The following is a 22,895-nucleotide window of genomic DNA, read 5'->3' as shown; positions in this document are numbered from 1 at the left end:
TGCTTATCCCCAAAGCACCCTCCCTGGCTGACTTCAGGAGGGAGTGGCATCTTTTACAAAAGGTTGTGACACATTGTTGAGAGGAATCTGGTTAAATCGCTGTTTTGTTTCAGAGACTCACCCAGACTTCCATGGCAGTGTGCAGAGACTCAGATGACTTCTGGAAGACTTCTTGGGAAGGCTCTTTTCTGTTCTCAACAGGCTGACCGTGACTTTCTAATCCACCATGGGCTCGAAAGCTTTTGTAAATTCCCTCCTCACTCTGCTTTCTACAAACTCCATATTTCCAGCTTCAATAATCTCTCTTCATAGAAGACTTTCAGTTATCTCTTAGCCATGCTTGGGACCTTGCTGGAAATTCTACCCTGCCCTTGGGAGTCCAGGGGTGGGGAAAGGGGGAACGTTATGGGAAAGTCCCCTTTCTATCCTAACACTGACCTTATAAAGGCCCCAGCCTCCAGGCCTCAGGTCTCTGAGGACGTCCTCCTACTCCTTCAAAAATGCCCTCTCAAAGAATCTGTTTCCACCGAACTCTGCAAACTCCAATGCTCCTTTCTGAGGGGGCGGAGTCCAAACTGGGTGCATGGGACCACAGTGTGGAGCTGAGTTCAGGCTTCCAGAAAATGCCAGTTTTACAAGGTAGGGTGAGAATGCATCGCTCCAAGCTCCACCCTACATTTGGTAGACTTCTTCAGTCTCCAGCTGCCTGATGCTTTTCCCAACTAGACTCCGAACTACAAGCAAAATAATATACAACATAAGAGGGTAATCAGGTTTTTATTTTCACAATCCCCTACTTTTCAATTAAATTACTAAGTTGTAAGTGCCCACAAAAAAGGGACTAAAGGTCTTACTGCAACTTGGGTCTGGAGATTTTTTAATCCTTTTTTAGTTCAACATAAATGAGAAAGAAAAAAATACTTCTGACATTTTCAAAGAACAGAAATAGGAAAGTATATTCATATACATTCAACATATACTGCACATATTGGTTACTACAATACAAAGCAATGAGTTTTTTAAAGTGTAGTTCGCAAGATGGCACGGTTACTAGGCTCACTGGCTTCCATCTGGGTGGTCAACAGAGGGTGGCAGTCGGCTCTCCCATCAATTCAGTCCCATGTAAACAGAACAGGCTGGGGTGGGGGTGCAGTCGGGGGCACTGGAATTGGAAGGAGCCCAGAGAAGTCAAACAGTAGCTGTTCAGGCTTTCTTGGTAGCCTCCTTCTGGTGAGTAGTTGGTGGCACCACCAAGTGGCGGGAGATTGGGGATCATGGCAACATGGGACGTATCCCAAGAAAGGCTCTTGCACTGCAGAAATCCATCGAGGGATACTGGCTCCAGGAGCTGAGCTGCCAATATCAGTGAGAAGGACAAGCTGCATGGGGATCCTGTCAGCAACACCAGGATGGCCATGCTGGGCACCCGCTTTCTTCTGTGCAAATTCAAGATGAAAGACTAGGAGGGGGCTGGGGACTATTAACTCTCCTTCTGCAGAAAAAAAGGATCAAGAGTCAGAATATGTAACATCTCTTTCTTGTTTTGAAGATCAAAGGAGACAACCCAGATCCTTTGTCAGCCCCCAGCCAGCAGAGAAGACTTTGGTTTCTAACAGTGAAAAAAAAAATAAAGATAATGACAGAAACAATAGCTATTGCGTATGCTCTGCTTCAACTAGGGAAAGGAGACCACTACATCTGTCACCGGCACGAGAACTGTTCACAATTACAATGTCTAAATAAAATACTTTGAACAAAAGGTGCAAGTCACAATTCAAATAGAACAGAATCTGGTTAAACATTTCTCTTTTAAACAAAAATTCCTCTTGTTTTTATTTATTAATAACAATAATAACAATAATATCAACATTTACCAAAAACAATTCCTACATGATCAAGAATTAAAATGGGGGCTGAGGAAGCCCAGGGAGAAGGAGAAGGGTAGGAAAGGCAGGGCCCACGACAGCCTCCTAGTCTTCTTGCCTGTGACAAAGAGGCTGAAAGGGAAAAGCATGTGTGTGTGTGTAAAATATGGAGAAACAATCCTTTTTATAGCACAATATAAAATGAGAATGTAAGTTGACAAAAAAGCATAGTGTACCACTGTTGGGTGTTCAGTCCATGGGGAGAACCAGCAGGATGGTAAAGGCAACCAACTTTCCGGGTTACAAGAGGGGAACTGAGTTATACACCAAAGAAAAGGCTCACACTGAGACATTCTAACCGACACCCCATCAACATCAGGTCACGCTCAGTCGCCACGCTAGCATTCTCGTATGATCTTGGCTGGACCAGACATGTTTTTCAGTGGATCCCAGCAGTAAAGACGTCCCCAGGTTCCAAGCTTGGGGCTTCTTTTGCTCTCCAAGTGCCAATGGCCATCACCCCTTCCCCTCTCTTTCCCCAGCAACTAAAATTTCAGAGGATGTTATCCTTCAGTTTTGCTTCTGTGGAGGAGCAGTGCAGAGGACTGGAGGGTGCACTGTGGATGGAGGCTGGGGAAGGGAGTGGCTCTGTCTCCCTGGCCTCGTACTCTAACTGCTTTGCTCTTCTGCCTCAAAAAAGGAAAGGAGAGAGACAGAGAGAGAGAGGCGCAAAGTAAAAACAAAACAAAACACCTCCCAAAGAATACCAAAAACACCCCAAAACAAAACAAAAACCCCACAAAAACCAAAACCAAACCAAACCACCAACTGAAATTTACCAAATACACTTTTACAAAAGGTGGCGAATGTGGATTTCCTGTTTATTTCCTTGGTGATTTGGTCAAACAAGCAAACATGGCAAAATGCCCTCAGAACCCAAAAGAACAGCACACTGATGAACCAAAAGTGACGAAAGGAGCCACGACGTTTTGGGTGGAAACACAATGGCAATTTGGCGCAATGCTGCCAGATACTGTTGGTTTAAAGTCAACCTTTTCACTCCCGAACCGCACACAAACCTGCAACAGAGCAGACACAGAGAATTAGTTTGAAAAGAGAAAGACTCATATATTCAATTGAAAACTTTAAAAAAAATGCAACTGTGTAGTGTAAACCCTGATTTCTTTTTTCTTTTTGTAATGCAAGTGCCTGCCTTAAGCTTTGGTTGCTGAGGCATCTACTTCAAAGACCATCCTGAATAAACACACTGGCAGCCACCCTGATAAGGACAAGGAGCCAGGACCCCTCCCCCCACTGAGCCTCCTTTGTTTTAGGGAAGATCGCGGTTGATTTCAATAACTGACCATTTGGGCTACTTGTTTGTCTTCTCTTCCTGAGCTTTAAATTCCTACTTGTGAATGTTTTAAATTCACCAATACAGAGTGAGCCTGCAAAGGCCCAGATCCCTCTCTTAGCACCATTAAAAGCAGAGCCCCAGGCCTGTGCGTGCACGTTGGGTCTTTCTCTCTCTCTCTACCTGAGATCTCGCTGTGTGGCCCCAGGTGTGCTGTGTCATTTCCAGGTCTTCTAAGTAGTAAACCTGCATCTTTTCAGTTTCCTGACGGTTATTACTTAAGGGTATCAACCACAAGGACTGCTCCAGACACAACACTGGTTATTAATAGGCGGAGACCAGTGAAAAACAGACTGGTTCATTTTACCCCAGGTTTTTAACAGGCCTGGCATATTGAGGATTTAATATGGATTTGCCAGACAGCTTAACTTTCAAGTCTTTTGTCAGTGTTTTCACAGAACTAACACTACCTACTATGTTCATTTAGGTATTACTCCAGCCAAACTGGCCAATTTACTGGTTTCCTACCACTGGCCTCTGATCACCTACCTAGTTCCTCTGTCTAGAATATTCCGCTACTTGCAGCACAGCCTTGAAAATATGGCTGGACGTGTTTTCCTGCCGGGCTTCATCCTACAGGACTGAGTTCAAGGACCACCTCCTTTCCTCATTATCCTGACCAGAGTGCCGGGCCCCTTCCTCTGAAGCTGGAGCTCACTGTCTCTGTGTCTGATCCCCTATAATTAAACCAAGGGGCAACAGCCAGCATTTCTTCTGTATGCCCCTACCCACACCCCCAAACAGCTAGCGCAGCGCTTAATGATAGAGCAGCAAGATGCGAAGACCTGAGGGGAAGAGTGGCGTTGCCCAGTTCACGTGGAAGGATTCTCCTGGTTCGGCCCTGACTTGACGGTGATACTCACTCTCAGTTTCTGTTACACGCCTGCCTGTTCCATGCTGAAGGAGACCTCAGGGTGCTTGTAGCTGAGCAGTATGTCTGTAATACACGTTGATGGGTAACAAGAGGAATTCAAATGCTGGCTGCCATCAGTCAGGTCTGGGTGCTCATGACCTCTTAGGCTCTCTCCGCATCCTATAAGACCAGAAAGACCATGTGAGATTTGCAGGGAACTGGGGGGTAGGGGGGTGGGGGTGAGGCGGCGCAAGAGGGACAGAGGAGGAATTGAAGTCTGAGCACCTGGGGGCCTGACTCCCAGCCCTGAATTCTAGCTCACAGCAGGCCCTCACGGTGTTTAGTGACTGCGGGCCAGGATTCTTCCTGTGGTCTCTTAAGTGTTCTGTTATTCCCTTTCCTTTACTGTCTCCCAACACAAGCCCTATCAACAACTATGGAGTGGGAGAAGCCAGAACACTGCTCCTTCAGGAAGACTTCCCTGTTTAAGGGAGAACACAGTTTTACTGCTTGGATACACTGATTACTGGGCACTCTGTGATCTAGGCGTTGTTCTAAGCACTTTAAACTCACTAGGCCAGTTGCTGCTCACAGCACAATCTAGGATTAGGCTCTACTGTTTCTGCCACTTACGGAGAGGGACGCTGGAGCTCAGAAAGGCTAAGCGCCTTGCCCATGCAGCCTGTAAAGGGCAGCGTCAGGATTTCCTGCAGACCTGTCCATTCCAAGGCCTGTGCTTTATATCCATTATGATACCTTCCCTTTACTAGTTCTAAGGAGAGGTAGACATATTCCTTTGGACACAGTGCCCTCTAATCAGAACAAGAGAAATAGTTATTAAACGAGTATCTTAACAGAGCATTACAAACAGAAATGTGACACCCCTGTACTCAACCAGAAGACATGCTCCTTTAAGCACTCACACTGGAAGGAAGAGAGTGGGGAAGGGTTTTGTGTCCAGAACCCCTTGGTGATACTGTGGTGCCCCATGAACTCTTTATACAGAAAAGGGCAGCAGTCACTAATAAAGATGGAAGGGGGGTCTACAGGAAGTTTTCTGGGGTGCCCCATGTGTAAGGCCCCTGACCTTCATTTTCTCCATCCTGAAACTGCTGGCTCCCCATAAGCGAGGACTGACTGAGAACTGCATCTGACATCCGGGCAGAACTAAGTGCTTTCCCAGCCACCAGACTCATTCCTGACAAGTTATCCAGCTGCACCTGTGGAAAATGATTCGGAAAAGAAGTAAGGATACCAGAGAGAATGCCACTCATGGGTGACCCTTAGAGACAGCTGTTCCCTCTAGAAGGGCCCAGGCAAGGGGCAGCCTCAGGGACCACTCCCAAGCCATACCATGCAGACTCCCTACCCTGCAGTGCCACCCAAAGGGGGAAGCTGCCACAGCGACAGTGGGAAGCTGCCGCAGCTCCTGGGCTCTCCCCCCAGGAGCGGGTGGAGTGGGGGAGGGCAAGCTGAATCTTTCTGCTGGCGGACAGATGCCCTTGACACCTACACGGCCTTCCCCGACCAGGTTTCTGACCTCTCCCTGTCAGCATGAGGAGTCTGTCTAGGGTAGCAGAGCCCAGCAGAACTCTCTGTGAGGATGGAATGTCCTACTGCCCAGTCATTATGGAGCCATTGGCCACAAGAGGCGATCTGAGCACTTGAAATGTGACTAGTGTGACTGAGGAAACCAATTTTTAATTTAATTTTGTCTTAATTACATTTAAATTTGAATAGTTACATGTGCTAGTTGCTACTGTATTAGACAGTGCTGCCCAGAGTCTGCCCTTGGAAAACGAAGTCTTGCTGAGCCAGGTTAGCTCCCTTTATCTGAGTAAGTTCAATGTAGCTGCCAGAAAACTACCCAAGAGCCTCCAGGTTCATTTGCTGGGGCTTGAGTTTAGACTGGGGAGAAGTTCAATAACGAAGACTAGCGGGAACCAACGGCAGCTACTCTCGATTCCTCAGTCTAAAATTTGGAATATAGATTCTGAGATTCTACTGGAGTTGGGCTGGTCTGTTAGGGTGATTCAAAGGCATGCTCCCTTAGTTTACAGAAGTGCTGGACTCTGGTTGAGAAGACTGGAGGAGTGGATGTTCGTTACCCCACATTACTAAGGTCTGGTTTCAAGGTCAGGCCTGGTAGGATCCCACTTTTGAGAAGCAGGATGGGACCGACATACGTAAGCATCGTCACTGTTCTGGATCGTGTGGTGTCTCTGGAGGGTCCGGGGCCTGTGGTGCTCATTGACTGAGGGGCGTGCTGGGTATCCAAGTCCATTGTGATCTGGCAGCTCCATTGCTTGTCCTGGAGAACTTCTATCCATGCAGTTTCCTATGACAGACTCTGAGGAGACAGAGCAAAATAAGGTCAACAGACCTAGAGTTTCCCCTAACATTGTCCATGCCTATCAAGCAAATGTCTTGCAAGGGACAATGAGCAATGAATGGCGAGGACCACATGTGCACTACCTAAAATACTAATCCTCAGTCAATGGCGATGTGCTTAGTGGAGCTGGGACCAGTCTGCCATCCCTAAGTCCTACAGCAAACGTGAGCCCCTTTATGGAGGGATCATACCCTTAGGAGAAAAATCCCATATATTGGCTAGCGGTGGGCTAGATCCCACTGGACCTTTTTTCTTCATTTTTCTGTTGACTTGACAGTGCTGTGTTCCCAAACCTAGATGCACATAAGGACATTCTTGGAGCTTTCAGGAACCTCCAGCCTGGGAGGATGGCCTCCATTCTGTGGATGCCTTCTCTCTCCTTCCTGGGCTTCTACCTCAGGGAACCCCCCAGTCCTCTCCTCTGCTTCTCAAACTGCTGCTCTCAACTCCTTCCATAGCTCCTCCACGCTCTACATTTCTACCCTTGACCTCTCTCCCCCAACACTTACTTTGGCAAAATCACCTATTTTCACGGCTTCAAGTATATTGCCTCTATATAAAGAACTACTAAAATGCTCTTTTAAGCTCCAGATCTATAACGCCAACTATTGACTAGGTATCCTTCTCTAGATATCTAATAAACGTCTAACACTCATATGTCTAATTCCAAGCTCATCAACTTTCCTCGCAACCAGCTCCTCTTTCAGAGATCCTTGTTTTGGTGCCTATTTTCCTAATCTGGGTGTGAGTTCACTGGGTCCCCTTACTCCTGGTTCCAAATCACCCTAAGACTATCTTCCCCATAAATACCTCACACTACTCTCCCTTACATTCTAAGCTCTAGTCAAATGGTACCACTTAACTCTTCCCTACCCATTCACAATTCTATGCATTTGTTCTCCTTGTTCCCTTTTGCTGGAAATGCTTGGTTCTTCTCTTTCCATTCCTGCCAATCCAAATCAACTCATCTAGATGTCTAGGTCCATCTCAAATGTTATAATCTTCATGAAACTGTCCCTTTCAAATAGAAATAGATCTTCCTTCCTTTAAGTGTCAGAAGACTTTAATGAACTCTGATTACTCTAACATTATTCCTGGCACCACATTCAATTCATATTAGGCTATAAATTCTTTGAGGACAAGAATTATATCTTATGCATGTTTGTGAGCCTTTAGTGTTCATCCTATACCCAGTAAGTATTTAATTATTATCTCTTTAACTGATATTAATAAATGGTCTCTTAATATAGGTTAATACCCTGTCAGAGTCATTCAGCCTTATCAACTGGATTTTGGAAAGAAAGAGGAGTTCAAGAAGAATAAATATTTCTTTTTGACCAAGGATGATCAAGAATACTACCAGGGGGCCGGCCAAGTGGTGTGTTGGTTAAGAGTTGGCTTGGGACACCAGCTCTGAGCAGCAGGGCCCTGGTTCGGATCCCACATGAGGGCCAGTGACACTGTGCCCTCTACAGCTAAGATGGTGAACAACAAGTTCGACCTGGAGCTGGGCTGCTGTGAGTTGCCAGCGATGGCATAGGCTGCAGTGGGGCTGGCTGGCAGCTGGCGTGAGTTTTTGTGAGCTGCCACGAGCAGCCATCCAATGGCCGGTGAGCAACCATCTCACCCGGGAAAAGCACAATGATAATACCAACATGGGCCAGTGAAGCAACGTCCTCCACAACTAGAAGAACAAAAGAACAGCAACTTGTCTGTTCCCCTTCCCCGATTCCCCAATGCTGTTCCCCTCCCCTAATTCCCCAATAAAGTCTTAAAAAAAAGAATACCAGGGCCACACCGAAGTTGATAGGATTCCGCTGGTTGCAATTTTGGCCCCAGTCCTTAAAAGCCTGGCACTTGAACCTATACTGGGGGTGCCAAAAAAATGTATACAAGTGGACACTTCGGTCAACGTTGCTCAAGCAGTAGTAATTGCAGGAGTCAAACGTCACTTGCATTCATCTTTTGTTATCAGTATATATTGAATATTACAATTTTAATAGTTTTTTCCTTTCTTAAAATGTGTATACATTTTATTGGCACCCTCTGTATTTTGTTTGCTTGGTTGGTTGTTTTGGGGTTAAAGCTCCTTGGGTACTATTGGGCCTATTTCCTGATGAACTGTACCCTGGCAAAACCAGGTTTTTAAGAGGTGTTTAATAGGAAACACAGCCCTAATACTAACTGTATCATTCCAGTAGCTATTTGAACAATGCAAGGAAAGCATACTGGTTGACTGATAGTTAAAGGGTCTCTATGGTCTCCTGTAACAGTGAAGGTTAGGCCTGGGCTTGGGGCTCGAGTAGAACGGGAAGGAAGGGGAGCTATCTGACATGCACATTGCTGGTAATGCAAAACATTCCAGAGAAAAATGAGAGGTGCGGCAGGGGGAGGGAGGTTCCCAACTACCAAAGATGAAAGCAAGTGAGAAATCTTTTGAAAGTTCTCTGAGCAGAGGTAAAAGGAACAGCCAGAAGTCAACTCTTTTGCTACTGAAAGCTAAAAGCCAGCAAAGAGAGGAAGATAAAATAAAGCCCACACTAGGACCTGCTCTGTCTAGCTCACACATCGTAGCCACTCAGCCCAATTCCTCTCAGTGGGCACAGCTTACGTGCTGGCCCCAGGGCCAAACAAAAACCACTGGCAGGAAGTGGTGCAACAACAGCTTTGTGGAGCGAGGAATTGGCTCTCTGGTGTTTTGCCAAGAAGCAACATGAATAGCTGCTTCTTACTTTTTCAAAACATTTTCTAATACCTATATTCTCTTCTTTCAGAGCTAGCACTGTCCATTCAACTCTTTGAGGTGTTTTTTTTTTTTTCTGGATTATAGAATTGGATGCAAATCTCATCATTTGTACCTTCTTGTACTCCCAAAGACAAACACGAGAGCTCTCTTGTTTAAAGATTTTTAAAGAATCATTATCAAACATGAGGTAATGGCAAAGCTAACCAAATGTGTAAGTCCTAGTTCTTGACATTTAGTTCCTTCCCACCTCTTCTAGAGGCCTTAATGTGTTTGTCTGTTTGTTTGATATGTATGCTAAGTCTCCTCTCTCCCTGTCTCTCTCTTTTTGAATTTATTTTTATTCCTGAAGATGGGGTTCCTCCAAACCCAAACACCCATCCTCCTTTTGGTCCTGGCCTTTGGGAAGGTCACATGGATGCTGTCCTTCTTGTCTGCTTTCTTCCTATCCTTCAGGTCTGGTGCCAACATACCTGAAAGTACCACCAAAACAGAGCAAGCTAATGCTTGACAAATCACACGATGAGCCTTCCTGATCCCCCAGCCTGGGGCTCATGAGCACAAGCTCTGGGGTCAGGAAGACCTGAGGTGGAATCCTGAGGATTCTTGAGGAGTGCCATCTTGGGCAAGTTACCTGACTCCCCTGGGTCTCAGTTTCTTTATCTGTAAAACATGACTTACTCAGCTGGTATGTCAAGTGCTTACTAGAGCTTGGAACACTGTAAGCGCTCAGGAGACTGGTATTACTCAAACTCATTTCAGAGATGTTCTTTCTGAGGGGATAAGGGCATATGGAGACAGTTGACAAAAACAAACAAAAATACTGATCTTATCACAGAACCCTATGGCTTCCAGAATTATGGGGACAATGTGCCCGTATATGAATGAACAAATGAGTTAATGAAACTTTAATTTCCAGAGAAGAAGCCTCTGATTTAAGAGAGATAAATGTAAGTTAAAAACTATATGAAAAAGAAGTTGGGTAACAAACCAGGGCTCTGTCTGCTCAAGTGTCAATATAATCCATAGGTCAAAGATGTGGAAGGGCTGGCATCTTTTGCGTGGCAGGTATGCTTGGAAGGTGTAGAATGGGAGGAGAGAAGACATAAAGGAAAGGCTATTAGACTAGCAAACCAGGAAACTTGAAGTCAGGATCCAGTTCCAAAGCCAATGTAAATGTATGAAATTGGGTAAGCCATTTAATCTCTCTTAACCCTGGGTTCTCTCTCTTAAAAATGACAGGTGTTTGGGGGCTCAAAAGCAAACACATGTGAAAGGGTCTTTAATAAATTATAAAGGACTACACAAGTAAAGTATGATGTTTAGTAAGAACGTTGAGTTCTGAGTCTAGAAGTACTTTGTGACATTTTAAGATGAGACCTACTGACTAGTCGGGGATGGGGAGAGGTGTACACAGAGTAACCCACTGACCAAAGGACATAAAATTCAGGTTCGAATCTTTGGCATCCTATAATGTGAATTCAGCAACTACAGGAACCTAAGCTCACCAAAGGATATATAACTAATGGGGGAAGAGGACTTCTGAGAGCAGCATTCTCAGGTATTTACCACAGTAAAGCTGAGAGAGCACAGATCTCTCTCTGTGCTCATGCAAGAGAAAAAATACACAAACGGACACAAGGCACACCACCCACCTGCCCAGAGAACTCTGGGGCAGCTTGCATAACTGTCTATTGAATCTGTCAATGTTGACTCATCCTTACTCATTTACTGGTTTTAAGAAAAAAATGAGAGAAATGACGTGTGCATATTCTTCATATAGGTTCTGAGGGGGTAATCCCTCCAGTTAGTCATTTTACCCTCTCTGAGGCGTGGAGTCCATAACACTGCAGAAGCTGACTACCCTCAGAGAAGAGGATATGGTTTTTGTTTACAAGTTCAAGTTGGTCATCTCACTGTGTAAACTGGTTACGCTGTTGTACTTAATTATTTGCAAAGTAAAATATAAAAAAAAGTCAAGTATATGGAATACTACAGAAGGAAGATAAACTTTATTTCCACTTCTACAATGGCAGATAGGGATATTATAGGCAGCAGAGGGTATGTATAGCCCTGAAACTTATACACATCTCAAGCAAACCTTTAGCATGCTGCCTGCTCAGTGCCCTGGGAAGTCCTGGTTCCATAATGATTGGTAGCTAACAGCCATAAAGGAAATAGATAACCACAAACATTGATATGGTGGCATTTAATTTTACTTGACTAACACCAGTGATCCCTGTTCACCTACCCTTAAGAAATTTTAGACAGATCACACTAGCTCTCCTCTTTATAATCATAGTTATATGTTGCCTAGCAACAGAGATACATTCTGAGAAATGCATCGTTAGGCGATTTGGTTGTGCAAACTTCAGAGTGCACTTACACACACCTAGATGATACAGCCTACTCCACACTTAGGCTTATGGCATAGCCTGTTGCTCCTAGTCTACAAACCTGTACAGCATGTTACTGTACTGAGTACTGTTGGCAATTGCAATGCATTGTGCTGTCACTAGGCGATAGGTATTTTTTAGCTCCTTTATAACCTTATGGACCGCCATCATATATGCGGTCCATCACTGACCGAATCGTCGTTATGTGGCACATGACTGTACACTTCTTACAGCATTCATTAGGCAACACTTCATGTCAAGGCTGTTGATGACCTTGTCTTCCTTCCCCCTTGGGAAGGAAGGGGTGTATAAAGTCTCCTGAGGGCAGGTTCTCTAGCTGTTCATCCCTACAATACAGTCTGTGCAACCTACTCATTCAATACACTTTGTTGAATTTGCTCTATCATGGAAGTGTTCTGAGATTATGTGTAACTACACAAAGGTGGAGGTATCATTAAAGTGAACAGCAGACATCCTCCCTGTCCAAAGAGATAAACAAGTGTGAGCTTCCCCATTTGCCTGCAAGGTGGTGGGAGTAAAGCATTATAACCTTTTCTTGGCAAAAGTGACAGCAAATTACCTGAGGATTCTTTGGTAATGTAAACCTGTGAGCTCTCAAGTTTTTAAAAGAATTGAGAGAATCATGTTATGTTGAAGCAGGGAGATTGTGAAGCCTCAGTTTCTACTGTAAAAGGGATCATAACATATACATCCCAGGGTAGATGTGAAAACAAATGAGTAACTGAGTTGAAAGCACCACGCATGGAGCAGATTTGCTACAAACATTAATTGCATTCTCCTTCTCATAGGGGGCATTGAGCTTAACATCCCTAATTACACAGATGAAGGGAGGAGGTTACATGCCAGGCCCATGGTCACAGAGTAAGCTCATGTCACAAAGTAAGCTCACGTTGTTTAACCCTCCATTGGGCGCAACTGATCTCACAGATTCATTGCACACAAATTTTCAAACATCTAACAGTTAAGTATCGTGACTCATTGCTTCCATATCTTCCCCCCTACCGTAACCTATCACCAGTCGTGTTTGTGACTTAGTACAGTAAAGACGTATTTCATATTTGAACATTTGTGTGCAATGAATCTATGAGATCAGTTGCGCCTGATGGAGAGTTAAGGTAAGGACAGTAGGGGTGCCCCAGGATAAAAAATTGTTTTCGGTCTGGCCGAGTGGCTCAGTTGGTTAGGAGCCCGAGCTCTGAGCAACAGGGTGGCAGGTTCGATTCCCACATGGGCCAGAGAGCTGTGCCCGAACTGAACTGCCCCTGAGCTGCCAACAGGTGGCAGGATGGCTCAGCTGGTGACAGCACATGCTCCTAACAACAAGGTTGCTGGTTTGACTCCTGCATGGGATGGTGGGCTACGCCCACCCGCAACTAAGACTGAACACGACACCTTGAGCTGAGCGGCTGCAAGCTACTGACGGGCAGCTGGATGGCGACTGGACTTGAAGCTGAGCTAGCTGCGCCCTCCACAACTAAGATTGAAGGACAGCAACTTGGCTGTCCCCTTTCCCAATTCCCCAACACTGTTCCCCTCCCCCAATTCCCCAATAAAAAATCTTAAAAAAAAAAGAAATTGTTTTAAACACCTACATCCCTACATCCCTGGAGGGATTTTAACTCTTGAGCAGCAGAGGGCTTCCTTAGACCATTAGTTTCTCTATTGCATTATTTTGCGATACTGGATTCTAAACACACATAGTAATAAAGTTGTGGTTTCTCAATAAAAATAATTGTGTATGCGGTTCCAAAAGTCACAAAACAGGAGTAGATGTTAGAAAGAGGTAAGGTGAATAGTATTCAAGCAAGAATAGGCATATACTGTAGCTAAGTTAAATAGAAAGTTTAGAGTACACTGGGTAGAAAGAAGAAAGAATAATCTCTTACAATACATTGGCAAGGAGGGCAGGAGCTAAGAATACAGCTTCTAGAAAAGTTCATACCGAAAATCAGGAAAAAAAATTTAAGAAAAAGAGAAGACTTTGAGGGGAAGATACCTGCAAAACTGATAATGAGGCAATGAGGACAGAGGAGTTTTGAGCTAAAACTCTTAAGAATATACACTTAGTGCTTGATTCTTCCAGAAAACAGAAGAGATGTTTGTAGGGATAAATGACAGTGATGATGGCGTGAGATGTAAGAAGGTAGGAAGAAGAGAGAGAGGAGTGAGGTAATGACAGTAACTCAGCTAAAGGAAGAAGTAGGAAAGATTTGTCAAAATAATCATGAAATGAAGTTTGGGCCTGAAGTGAAGGCCTTAGATATTTAAAAAGAAGGGGTATGAATGACTGGCAGGATTGTGTATTGATTTAAAACTGACAGAAGAATTGAGCAGTGTGCCACTATTCTCCTGGCACATCGCAGCTGGATCTAGACCATACTCTGGTTTTAGAAAACCTCTGCCCTTAACTTCTCCTAATTCCTCCATGTACACTCCATTCCAGTGAGCTTTCCTCATGGTTCTCCCCTAAATCCAAATGGGAAAATCCTCATCTATTAAACACAGGTCAAATGCCACTTATTGCTGAACACCTACCCCATTCCTCTAATCGAGAACTAATCTCTCCCTCCTCTGGTGCTCCCACACTTGTATCAAACATCTTCTGCCGTACTGTAGGTACTAAATATATCAGCAAGCCTGCCGAAAGGTGGGTTCCTCTGACAATGATGAGACACTGGTGAATTCAAGCCCTCCAGCCTTTTGGTACAGAGGAGTCACACAGGAAAGAAAGTGAAATCAGAATAATTTTTGAACAAAAACATCTCAAAAGGTGCTTTAATACATGGCAATCCAGGGAGGTGGGATATCATTTGCTCTAGCTCTGCTCTTTTCTCGGTGCTTTGCACACCGAAGACAGGCTCAGTAAGCATCTGCCAGAGTGAATTGAATAACTCTTTGGTTCAGGTGCCACTTACTAGCAGGTGACCTTCGGGGCAAATTACTTAACCTGTGCCTCGGCTGTCTCATTGATAAAATAGGGGAAATAATAAGAGCTACTACAATACCATATATGGTTGTTAAAAGGATTAAATAAATTTACATATGAATAGCATTTGGTATCTGGCACATGGAAAACACTATAGAAAAGTTAGCTTTCAGTATGCTAATCTTGTGAAAGCTTTCATTCACACAGCAAGCTTTTGCACATTCATCATTCCGAGTCTACTAGAATACTCCTAGTGACAGGAAGCTCTCAGGCTGCTAAGGCGACCTATTCTGGAAAGTTCTTATAAAAGTCTTCCATAGGGAGTGGAAATTTGCTGCAATTTCCCTCCTGAGAAATAATTGGTTCTGCCCCACAATATAAACCCAGAAAAGCCGAATCCCTGCTTCCACCTGGCAGGTATGGTCGTTTTCCTTAGTTCCCTACCCCCAATCCTAAACATCCCCAGGTCTGTCAGCCATTCCACATGACCTGGTTCTGAAACTTCCCACCATCCTGAAAATAAAGCAGCTACAGGTGGACACAACACACCTGACTGGTAGACCTCTAAGCTGGACAGCACCCAACTGTTCAAAAGCCCAGGATTTAACTGGTGTTTTATGCAACCATATGTCCCCCCCATCAGTGCATAATGAGCACAACCTGAAGGCACCAAGACTTCGTCACATAAATTAATTTAGAGCAAGGTCTTCTATCCTGCTCTGTGCCATGGGACCTAATTCCCCTAGGAGTGAGTTTTGTGTGTTGAGCTTAAAAAACAGCAGGAGATGCAGGTAGCTCCAAGAAGGAAAAAATGGAAGAAATGCTCAGTTTCAAGGTTGTATATTTTATAGGTAAACTCATTTTTCATGATCTATGGGGATAGATATCAGTCCAGATTTTGTCTAAAATGAATGCTATGATGCTAATGGAACAACATTTCCTGAGTATAACTCACAGATGGAAATCCTAATCTCCCTCAGAATGAAAATGAATGTACACATTAATTAAAAAGTGAGACAAAATTAAATGACATGGGGCCCCTCTTATGATGCTGTACTAGTCTGTATTTAGTTTATTAATGAAATGATCAAAATAATAACAACACATTTAGATCATACTTTTGGATCATCAAATGCTTCTTTCTCTTCCATGCTCTCTCACACACATACATTATGCATAACACAAACACAGATAGGCATGTCTTCATCTTCCCAGCTACTCTGTAAAGCACCATTACTCCTCGTGCCCTTTTTTCACACATGAGGAAAATAAGAACCTGAGGGTTTAAGTGACAAGGTTATCGCACTCATGATAGAGTCAAGTCCAGAACTGAGGTGCTTTGACTTTTGGTCCAATGCTATTTATACTAAATCGTGATTTCCTTAGCACTGGTGGCTGACTCTCTTGTATTGCAGAAGTTAACGTTAGCTATTTTGATGGCAGTCAAGAAATTCTGGATTCCAAGAAACCATGGTATGAATATGAGAAATAAATAATGTATCTTACTGACTGTACTATCTGTTAATTTTCTATCATTACCTTTTAATTTTGAAAACAAACCCCTTACCCACCAATACCCACTTCCTACATGCTTCTCCCTCAAAAGGTCCTGAAGGTCTTCTCAGGAATTCTTTTTCTCTGAGGAACACAGAGTACTAGCTGAAAAAAGATAACATTACTAAGTTAATTGAATTGGGGCAGATCGGCCCAGGACTGTTACTTTGAAGGGACTCTTACCTCGGCTGGACACCTTATTTCTACTGAATGTAGCAGTTGGCTGATGTCGGTATGGATGTATCCCCAATTCCTGTGCGTGACTCACAGTTCCTAGTAAAGATTCAGGGTCCCCGGGTCCGCCAGTACTCAAGAGCAGGGGGCTGTCATGGCAACTCTTGGTCGATGTGTTTGAACTCTTCCTGTCTGGAAAGCCATCCTTGGCCCCCTCGCATGAGCACTCCTCTTCCATGCTCTCTGAGTGCATGAGTGCCGGCTGGTGAGCATAACCGTGGGTTGGGCTGGGTGAGGAAACCTGGGAGATACATTCTTGCGCCCTGATTTGTAGAAGATGCTGGGGGCTGGTATGGTGGTGATATGAGTCAGCATTTTGATATGGTAAAGCCTGGTGCTCTGTCATACTCTGTCCCCCAATATTGGGAGCCAGACTCCCAGCATCCCCCTGGTTCATATGCCTGAACAATTCTTGGTACTCTTGCTGCTGCTGCTGCTGCTGTTGCTGTCGCTGCTGCTGCTGCTGCTGCCTTTTAATGAGCTGTGCAAACTCTGCTGGGGGCAGCCGAATGTCCGAGTGGCCGGTGAGCGAATGTCGGGGAGAGAGCAGTCCTTGAAGGATGTGGGGTACCTGCTGGTGTCTTGTATAGTCTGGCGGTGTGGGGGACAGCAGGGCCTGCTGTAGTGCTGATGTGGTATAGTGAGAGGGCTGCTGATGTGCATTGGGAGGGAAGGTGGGAAATTGGTCAAGTGGAGGGACTTTCAGAGCTTGGGTTGGCGGGAACCCCACTCCTGTTGAAGGGCTGTAGCTGCTGGGGGAACCCCGGGACTGGTCCGAAAATAGATGGGGGTGTAAATGCGCCTGGTCGTAGTTAGCAGGGGAGAACCGATTCACGTTCAAGCTGCAGACACAAAAGGGAGTGAGTACCAGGCATCCATGTAACAAGTGTACTTTACTCCCCTGGGAAATAGCTACTACTCTTTCTCAGTAGGGAGCCCCACTGATACAGAGAGCTATGGTGTGACAGGAGAGATGGGATGAATGTATGCATCATCCCAGCTCATCCACACATTCGCTTGTCCAGTGATGTCCAAGGGATTTAGGGCACTGTATGTAACAGACCCAGCTCTAGGTTGAAGGTAGCAACTTGGCCTATTTTGCATCACTTGAGCTACTAAGAAGCACCAATCTCTTAGAATATGAGTGACAGAGAGGGAAAGAATCCTCAAGGAATAGACAAGGGGAACTGGCATTTTACCAGCTCTCTAATAGGCCATTTCCTTCTTTGTGGACAAATAGTACGAGAGCTGTGTCAGTTTCCTCCCGTCTCATTAGCATTTTGATCCTGGGTCAATAAGTAGGTTTCAAGTTCACCCCAAACCCACTACCCTGATTTTAGAAAGGGTGAAACGATCATAGCCCAGTCATACTCATTCTCCTTCCCGCCTCCTCTCTGGCCCTGCTAAGGGGCTTCCTCCCACCTGGATCACCTGGATGGATGGATGGGTGACTTAGGCGGCCTTACCTGTGGGCCTCTGCACTGTCAGCACTTAGCTGCTTGGACAAGGGCCGGTGCCCATAGCTGAAGGAGGCCATCAGGTTGGCACGGTGCTGCATCTGAATCTGACTGGCACTGGGGCTGATGGAAAGGCCCCGCCCGGCAGAGCCTGGAGCTGTCCCCGGCATGCTGCTGAGCATGTCAACAGGCTCCTGGACTTGGATGGTCACCTGCTGGGACTGGGTAGGCTGCTGTATACCCAAGCAGGTTAGTGCCACACTGGGAGGAGGAGAACAGTTCTCAGGCTGCTGCTGGAAGATTGCACTGCGGGAGGGTAGGCCTTGAAACTGGGGTGGAGATGCAGCACCTGGAGAGAAAGGAACAGGACAGTGACCAAATGCCCAGGTTACCTGCCAGCTGGAAGTAATGGGTGCCAACGAGGACACTCAAGCCAGATACCATCTAGGGCAGTGCGTCTCAACTTTAGCTCATCTGGAGGACTTGTTAAAACACAGATTCCTGGACCCTACCCACAGAATTCTGCTTCAGTAGGTCTGGGTGGAGCTCCAAGGACTTGTATTTCTAATAAGTTGCCCTGAATGCTGGTCCATGGATTATTCTGTGAGTAGCTCTGATGTAGGGCAATGCTCTTCAAACTCCAATGTGCATACAAATGGCCTGGGGATATTGCTAAAATGCAGATTCTGATCTAGATGATCTGGGATGGGACCTGAGGTTCTAATTTTCCTGCCGATGTTGTTGGTCAGGGACCCCACTTTGACTAGGCAGGATATAGAAACCAATTTAGACTCCTCAGGGCATCTAGACTGTGTGGTATTATTACTTAAGAGATTACCAGTTTTTGAAATACTAAATCCTCATAGTGCTGGTCTCTAAAGGCCCACACCAATTAGGGAATACTCACCTTCACCTCCATCTAAATGCCCACAGGAGAGGAGCCACATGTACAATGGGTAACCAAATGGAGGCATGACAGTAAGGCAGGTTCTGGTGGCAGCTTTTTCTTTGGTAGAGTTGGCGGGGGTTTTATTTAAAATATTAATAATAGTTAACCTTTACTGAGAATCATTTTGTGCCAGAGGCTGTTCCAAGTGCAAATATTTATTCATTAAATATCATTACTATCCCTATTTTACATTTGAGAAATTTTACATTTGAGGTACACTGAAGTTAAGTAACTTACCTGTGGTTTCATAGCTAGAGTTGGTGGACACAGGATTCAAACCAAGGCAGTCTGCCTCGAGAGCCCACACCTTTAAATACTATGCTATTCTGCCATTCAAATCAATTGCTGTGGCCTTCAAGATTGAGACTTGTTTTTTCCATGTGGCATACCACCCATCCTATGGTTCAGTCTAAACCTTCCTACTCACCGTGAGACTGGATCATGGCACTGCTCATGGGGGGAGGACTATTACTGGGTTGTCTGAAGAGATGATTGTTGGGGTGGTTGGGGGGTGGGCTTGAAGGCTGAATCCTTAACCTTAAAAAACAACAAAACCAGATAAATAAATTTCCCGAGGTGACAGAATAACCTTGAAGTTAGCTTCAGCCATATGATATACACAAGCAGGAATTATTTCCTTAGTTTGGATAAGCGTACGTAAACTACCCTCCACAGTCTACTTAAAACCTACCCACATGTTATTTTACCAGATTTCCCAGGCAAAGAGGCAGAGGTCATTATGGGCCTGTGTCTGGCCTCTTGTATTAGATCAGATTACTTTATTCATGGGACTAAGAAAATGAAGGGGCACAGGAAGTCAGGATTTTAAGGAGGTATCGCCCATATGAGTCAGGCCAAGGACACCAAGCTATAGAGACAATGGCTCAGACATGAAACAACATGATTTATTACCTCTGGAGCTGGTGGGTGAGGAGGGCTGGCTGATTTTCACATGCAGCCTGAAGAGGTGGAGAAGGCTGAGGAGGACAGATAGAATCCTAAAACACATGGGGGAAAGGAGAAAAATAATTGTGAGCTTGAAGATTAACCAGCGCTATTCTCAGGAAGGGAAGAAACAGAAAGAACTCTCTGTCACTGAGACTTATGCTTTGTTGTTCATTGAAAAGTTTGATTACCTTTACTCAAACATGTCAACCATAAACATAACTCAACTCCATTTTGCCTTGCATGATCTCCTCCAAAATTCATAGGCAAATCAGCCTGAAAGCAAACTCCAAACAAGCTGGAGAAAGCAAAGAGTGAAGGCCTACTTGAATTTGTTGCTGGAGAATTTGATGGTGCTGCTCCTGCTGGTATAACATATGCTGCTGCTGGGTCTTCTCCAGGGTTCTTTCATCAATCTGCCCCCCGTACATCTTCTGCAGCTGCTCACACTCCTGAAGGGAGAGCAGTTAATACAGATGGGATGCAGCCAGGCCCACCCCGTGCAGTGCTGACAGCAGATGCAGATCTGCCCCAAGGTCTCATGGCCAGAAGGAGCCACAAGAGAAGAACAGTGTCCTTGGTGAGCAACTAACCCATTTATCCAAGCATTTGTGTACTAAATATATATTCACATTCCATTCTGCATGAACTAATGGAAAACACTAAGGATGGTCTGTGTACAAGTGAAAGCATCCAGTGTAAAATCTGTATACAGAGAACATGGCACTTGAAGCTCAGTCATCAGGAAGGCAAAAAGGAAAACGGCCCCTTCGAGAAGCGTAGAGGTATATACTTCCTTCCTCTGGGAGCGCCATTCCATACCAACTGGAGAGCATGCCAGTGCTAACAATGCAGAGTAGGCTGCAATGACACCCACCCATAAATCACGAGAGGACTGTCTGGGTTACTTAGAAGTACTTTCCCTAGTACTTCCCACTGAAACCCAAGCCCAGAAATTCCTCTCTAATTAACTACAGAGACAGGAGGAAAATTTAGTCCCTTCATGGGGTGAACAAGTTTGATCCTGGGGAAAGCTGTACATAACAAGAAGCAAGCAAAGAGCGTTAGAAACTACACAGTTTTGAACCTATAAAACTGCAGTGCGGCTGACATGAAAGGGATAGAAAGTTTAACACCCAGTCCTCCTGCAATACTGGTCTGTTACCCATGCTTCTCCAGAGGTGCCTGCCGTCTCTTCCATTACCTGCTGCAACTGTTTGATGCTGCTGTTGTTGCCCATTTTTTCCAGGTGAGCTTTGAAGGCCTGGATGCTTGCAGCCCCATCTGAGAACCGGCGCACGGGGGAGAAACGCTCCGTGGGGAGGTGCAGGGTGTTGGAGTCCTTGTAGGTGGAGCTGAATACATGGGAAGAGAAGGTTAGGGGCTAGGACTCGGGGGTCGTGACCAAATCACCGCGGACTGCTGTTCCAGGTGAACACAAGGATGGCTGGCTGCCCACGCAGCCCTGCACATTATGCCTTTTCCATGCCATCTCCAGAGGCCAGTCGTCTCCCTAGCCTGCTTTCTTTTTAGAGGGCTCCAGGTGCACATCTTCCATTCCCACTTACCTTTAGTTAGCTTGCTTTCCAAGCCCGCTGAGGTCCTGGGAGAAAATACATCCAGTTCTTAGAACTATACTAGGACAGAGAAAAGGGCTTCTCGAGAAACCTCAGGCCAAGCTGTACAGGAACTCTTGCCTTTATCATCTTGTCTCTATCTGTGTCCTTAGAAACCTAAAATTCACTGTTTGACCCAAAGTTTTCCCTGAGCTGTCATCTCTCTATGATTAGAGGGAAACTATAGCCAACTTTGTGTCAACGGTTTGGCCTGGAAGTCATAGGTTCTGTGCTAGAAAATGGAGCACAGTGGGGACTTCTGATCCCCAGACGGAGAAATGTAGGCCTCAAGAGCCCACACATACCTGGTCAACGCAAATGAGGTTACCTACTGTGAAAATTAACTTCTCAGAGCAGCAGCACCCTCCCAGCCTCCTAATGAAAGAATAATCACTTGGACGACCTTACCAAAAAGCCCCACTGGTCAATCAAAACGCAGCTAGCATCTTCCAGAAAGAAAGATGCTATTGATAAGGAATGCTTAAGACAGTATCGGAGTTAGAAGCTAACACCGATACTTGTTACCTAATCAGAAAGAGATGTTTATGGGTTAAGCAGATAAAAGAGTGCCAAGGCAGCACTCCAGCAGCTGATGGAAAGGATCAGGTTTCACGTCCAGGACAGAGACAACATCACAGCAAACTGGGGGTGAAATGATGTACCTACCACCTTGCCAGTTACTCATTCTGGACTGAAGCAGAACCAAGGCTAAGTAAGCGGGTTGATGAGCGAGTTCAAATACAATGCAGACAGGGAGGGAGAAGGAGCATCTAATGACTTGCAGAGGAGTCAAAAGAATTCGGACAGCAGGTGAAAGCCTTTTCCCCTCTCTTTTCTAATGATGACTTCTGTTTCAGACTCTACCTGAAGCTTGACACAGTAATGAGCTAATGAAATGGGCAAGGATGTGTATTTTTTTTCAGTAGCACAGAAGACAAATGATTTTGGCAGACACACTCCAGAAACAGGGATCATGAAAGCTGCTTTCAGGGGCATTTCCTCAATACTTCCTATTTCTGTTTGGAGTTAAAGCAAGCAAATGCTATTTTCTCCTAAAATCTGGTTCTTATACTTTCAATATTATCTGATAATGGACATATTTCTGATTCACTCAGAAAGCTGTGTTCTTCAAGTATAGTCTATCTGCACAAAACTCATTCTTTCCCATCAGAGCAATACTTCCAGGTCCACGTAGTTCATGATTTTCTAGAAGCTCAGGTTTTGAACAGACTGACACTCAGGTCAGCCCAGCACAGTAACTTCAGAGTACCAGTTCTGATGTAGTTGCTGATTTTGGAAGCACTGATAGTATCAACTGTGTTTTATTTTTATTAGCAATCATATTCAAACTCAGAACAGATTCATATTAGGCTGATATTCCCACTACGCTTTTTAAACAGGGATTATTGGCTCCCCATCTAGATAAAATCCATCTTGTGTTAGGTTTTTTTTTTAATTACACTTAAAAACTTCAAAAAATTTAAATTATACACCTCCCAAATTAAAAAGGTTGATCAGAGCCCTCTTCTG

General features: G+C 44.9%; 1 protein-coding gene across 2 annotated transcripts in view; it reads right to left on the bottom strand.

Annotated features, from left to right (window-relative positions):
• Positions 1-760: 760 nt before the first annotated feature.
• SIK3 (SIK family kinase 3) overlaps positions 761-22,895 on the bottom strand; it is a 281,901-nt gene continuing 259,766 nt past the window's right edge. For both annotated transcript variants that reach the window (XM_019647420.1, XM_019647421.1), the window contains 10 exons: positions 20,954-21,104; positions 20,076-20,201; positions 19,717-19,802; positions 19,232-19,341; positions 17,865-18,204; positions 16,348-17,240; positions 6,319-6,482; positions 5,220-5,352; positions 4,143-4,312; positions 761-2,944 (listed from right to left, as the gene is read on the bottom strand). In XM_019647420.1, the coding sequence (XP_019502965.1) occupies positions 4,155-4,312; positions 5,220-5,352; positions 6,319-6,482; positions 16,348-17,240; positions 17,865-18,204; positions 19,232-19,341; positions 19,717-19,802; positions 20,076-20,201; positions 20,954-21,104 (2,161 nt within the window). In that variant the 3' untranslated portion in view covers positions 761-2,944; positions 4,143-4,154. The remainder of the gene's footprint in view (positions 2,945-4,142; positions 4,313-5,219; positions 5,353-6,318; positions 6,483-16,347; positions 17,241-17,864; positions 18,205-19,231; positions 19,342-19,716; positions 19,803-20,075; positions 20,202-20,953; positions 21,105-22,895) is intronic.

This window comes from Hipposideros armiger, unplaced genomic scaffold (genome assembly GCF_001890085.2).
Source record: "Hipposideros armiger isolate ML-2016 unplaced genomic scaffold, ASM189008v1 scaffold_111, whole genome shotgun sequence".
Taxonomy (NCBI): Eukaryota; Metazoa; Chordata; class Mammalia; order Chiroptera; family Hipposideridae; genus Hipposideros; species Hipposideros armiger.
This window is presented reverse-complemented; position numbering and strand designations above follow the sequence as displayed.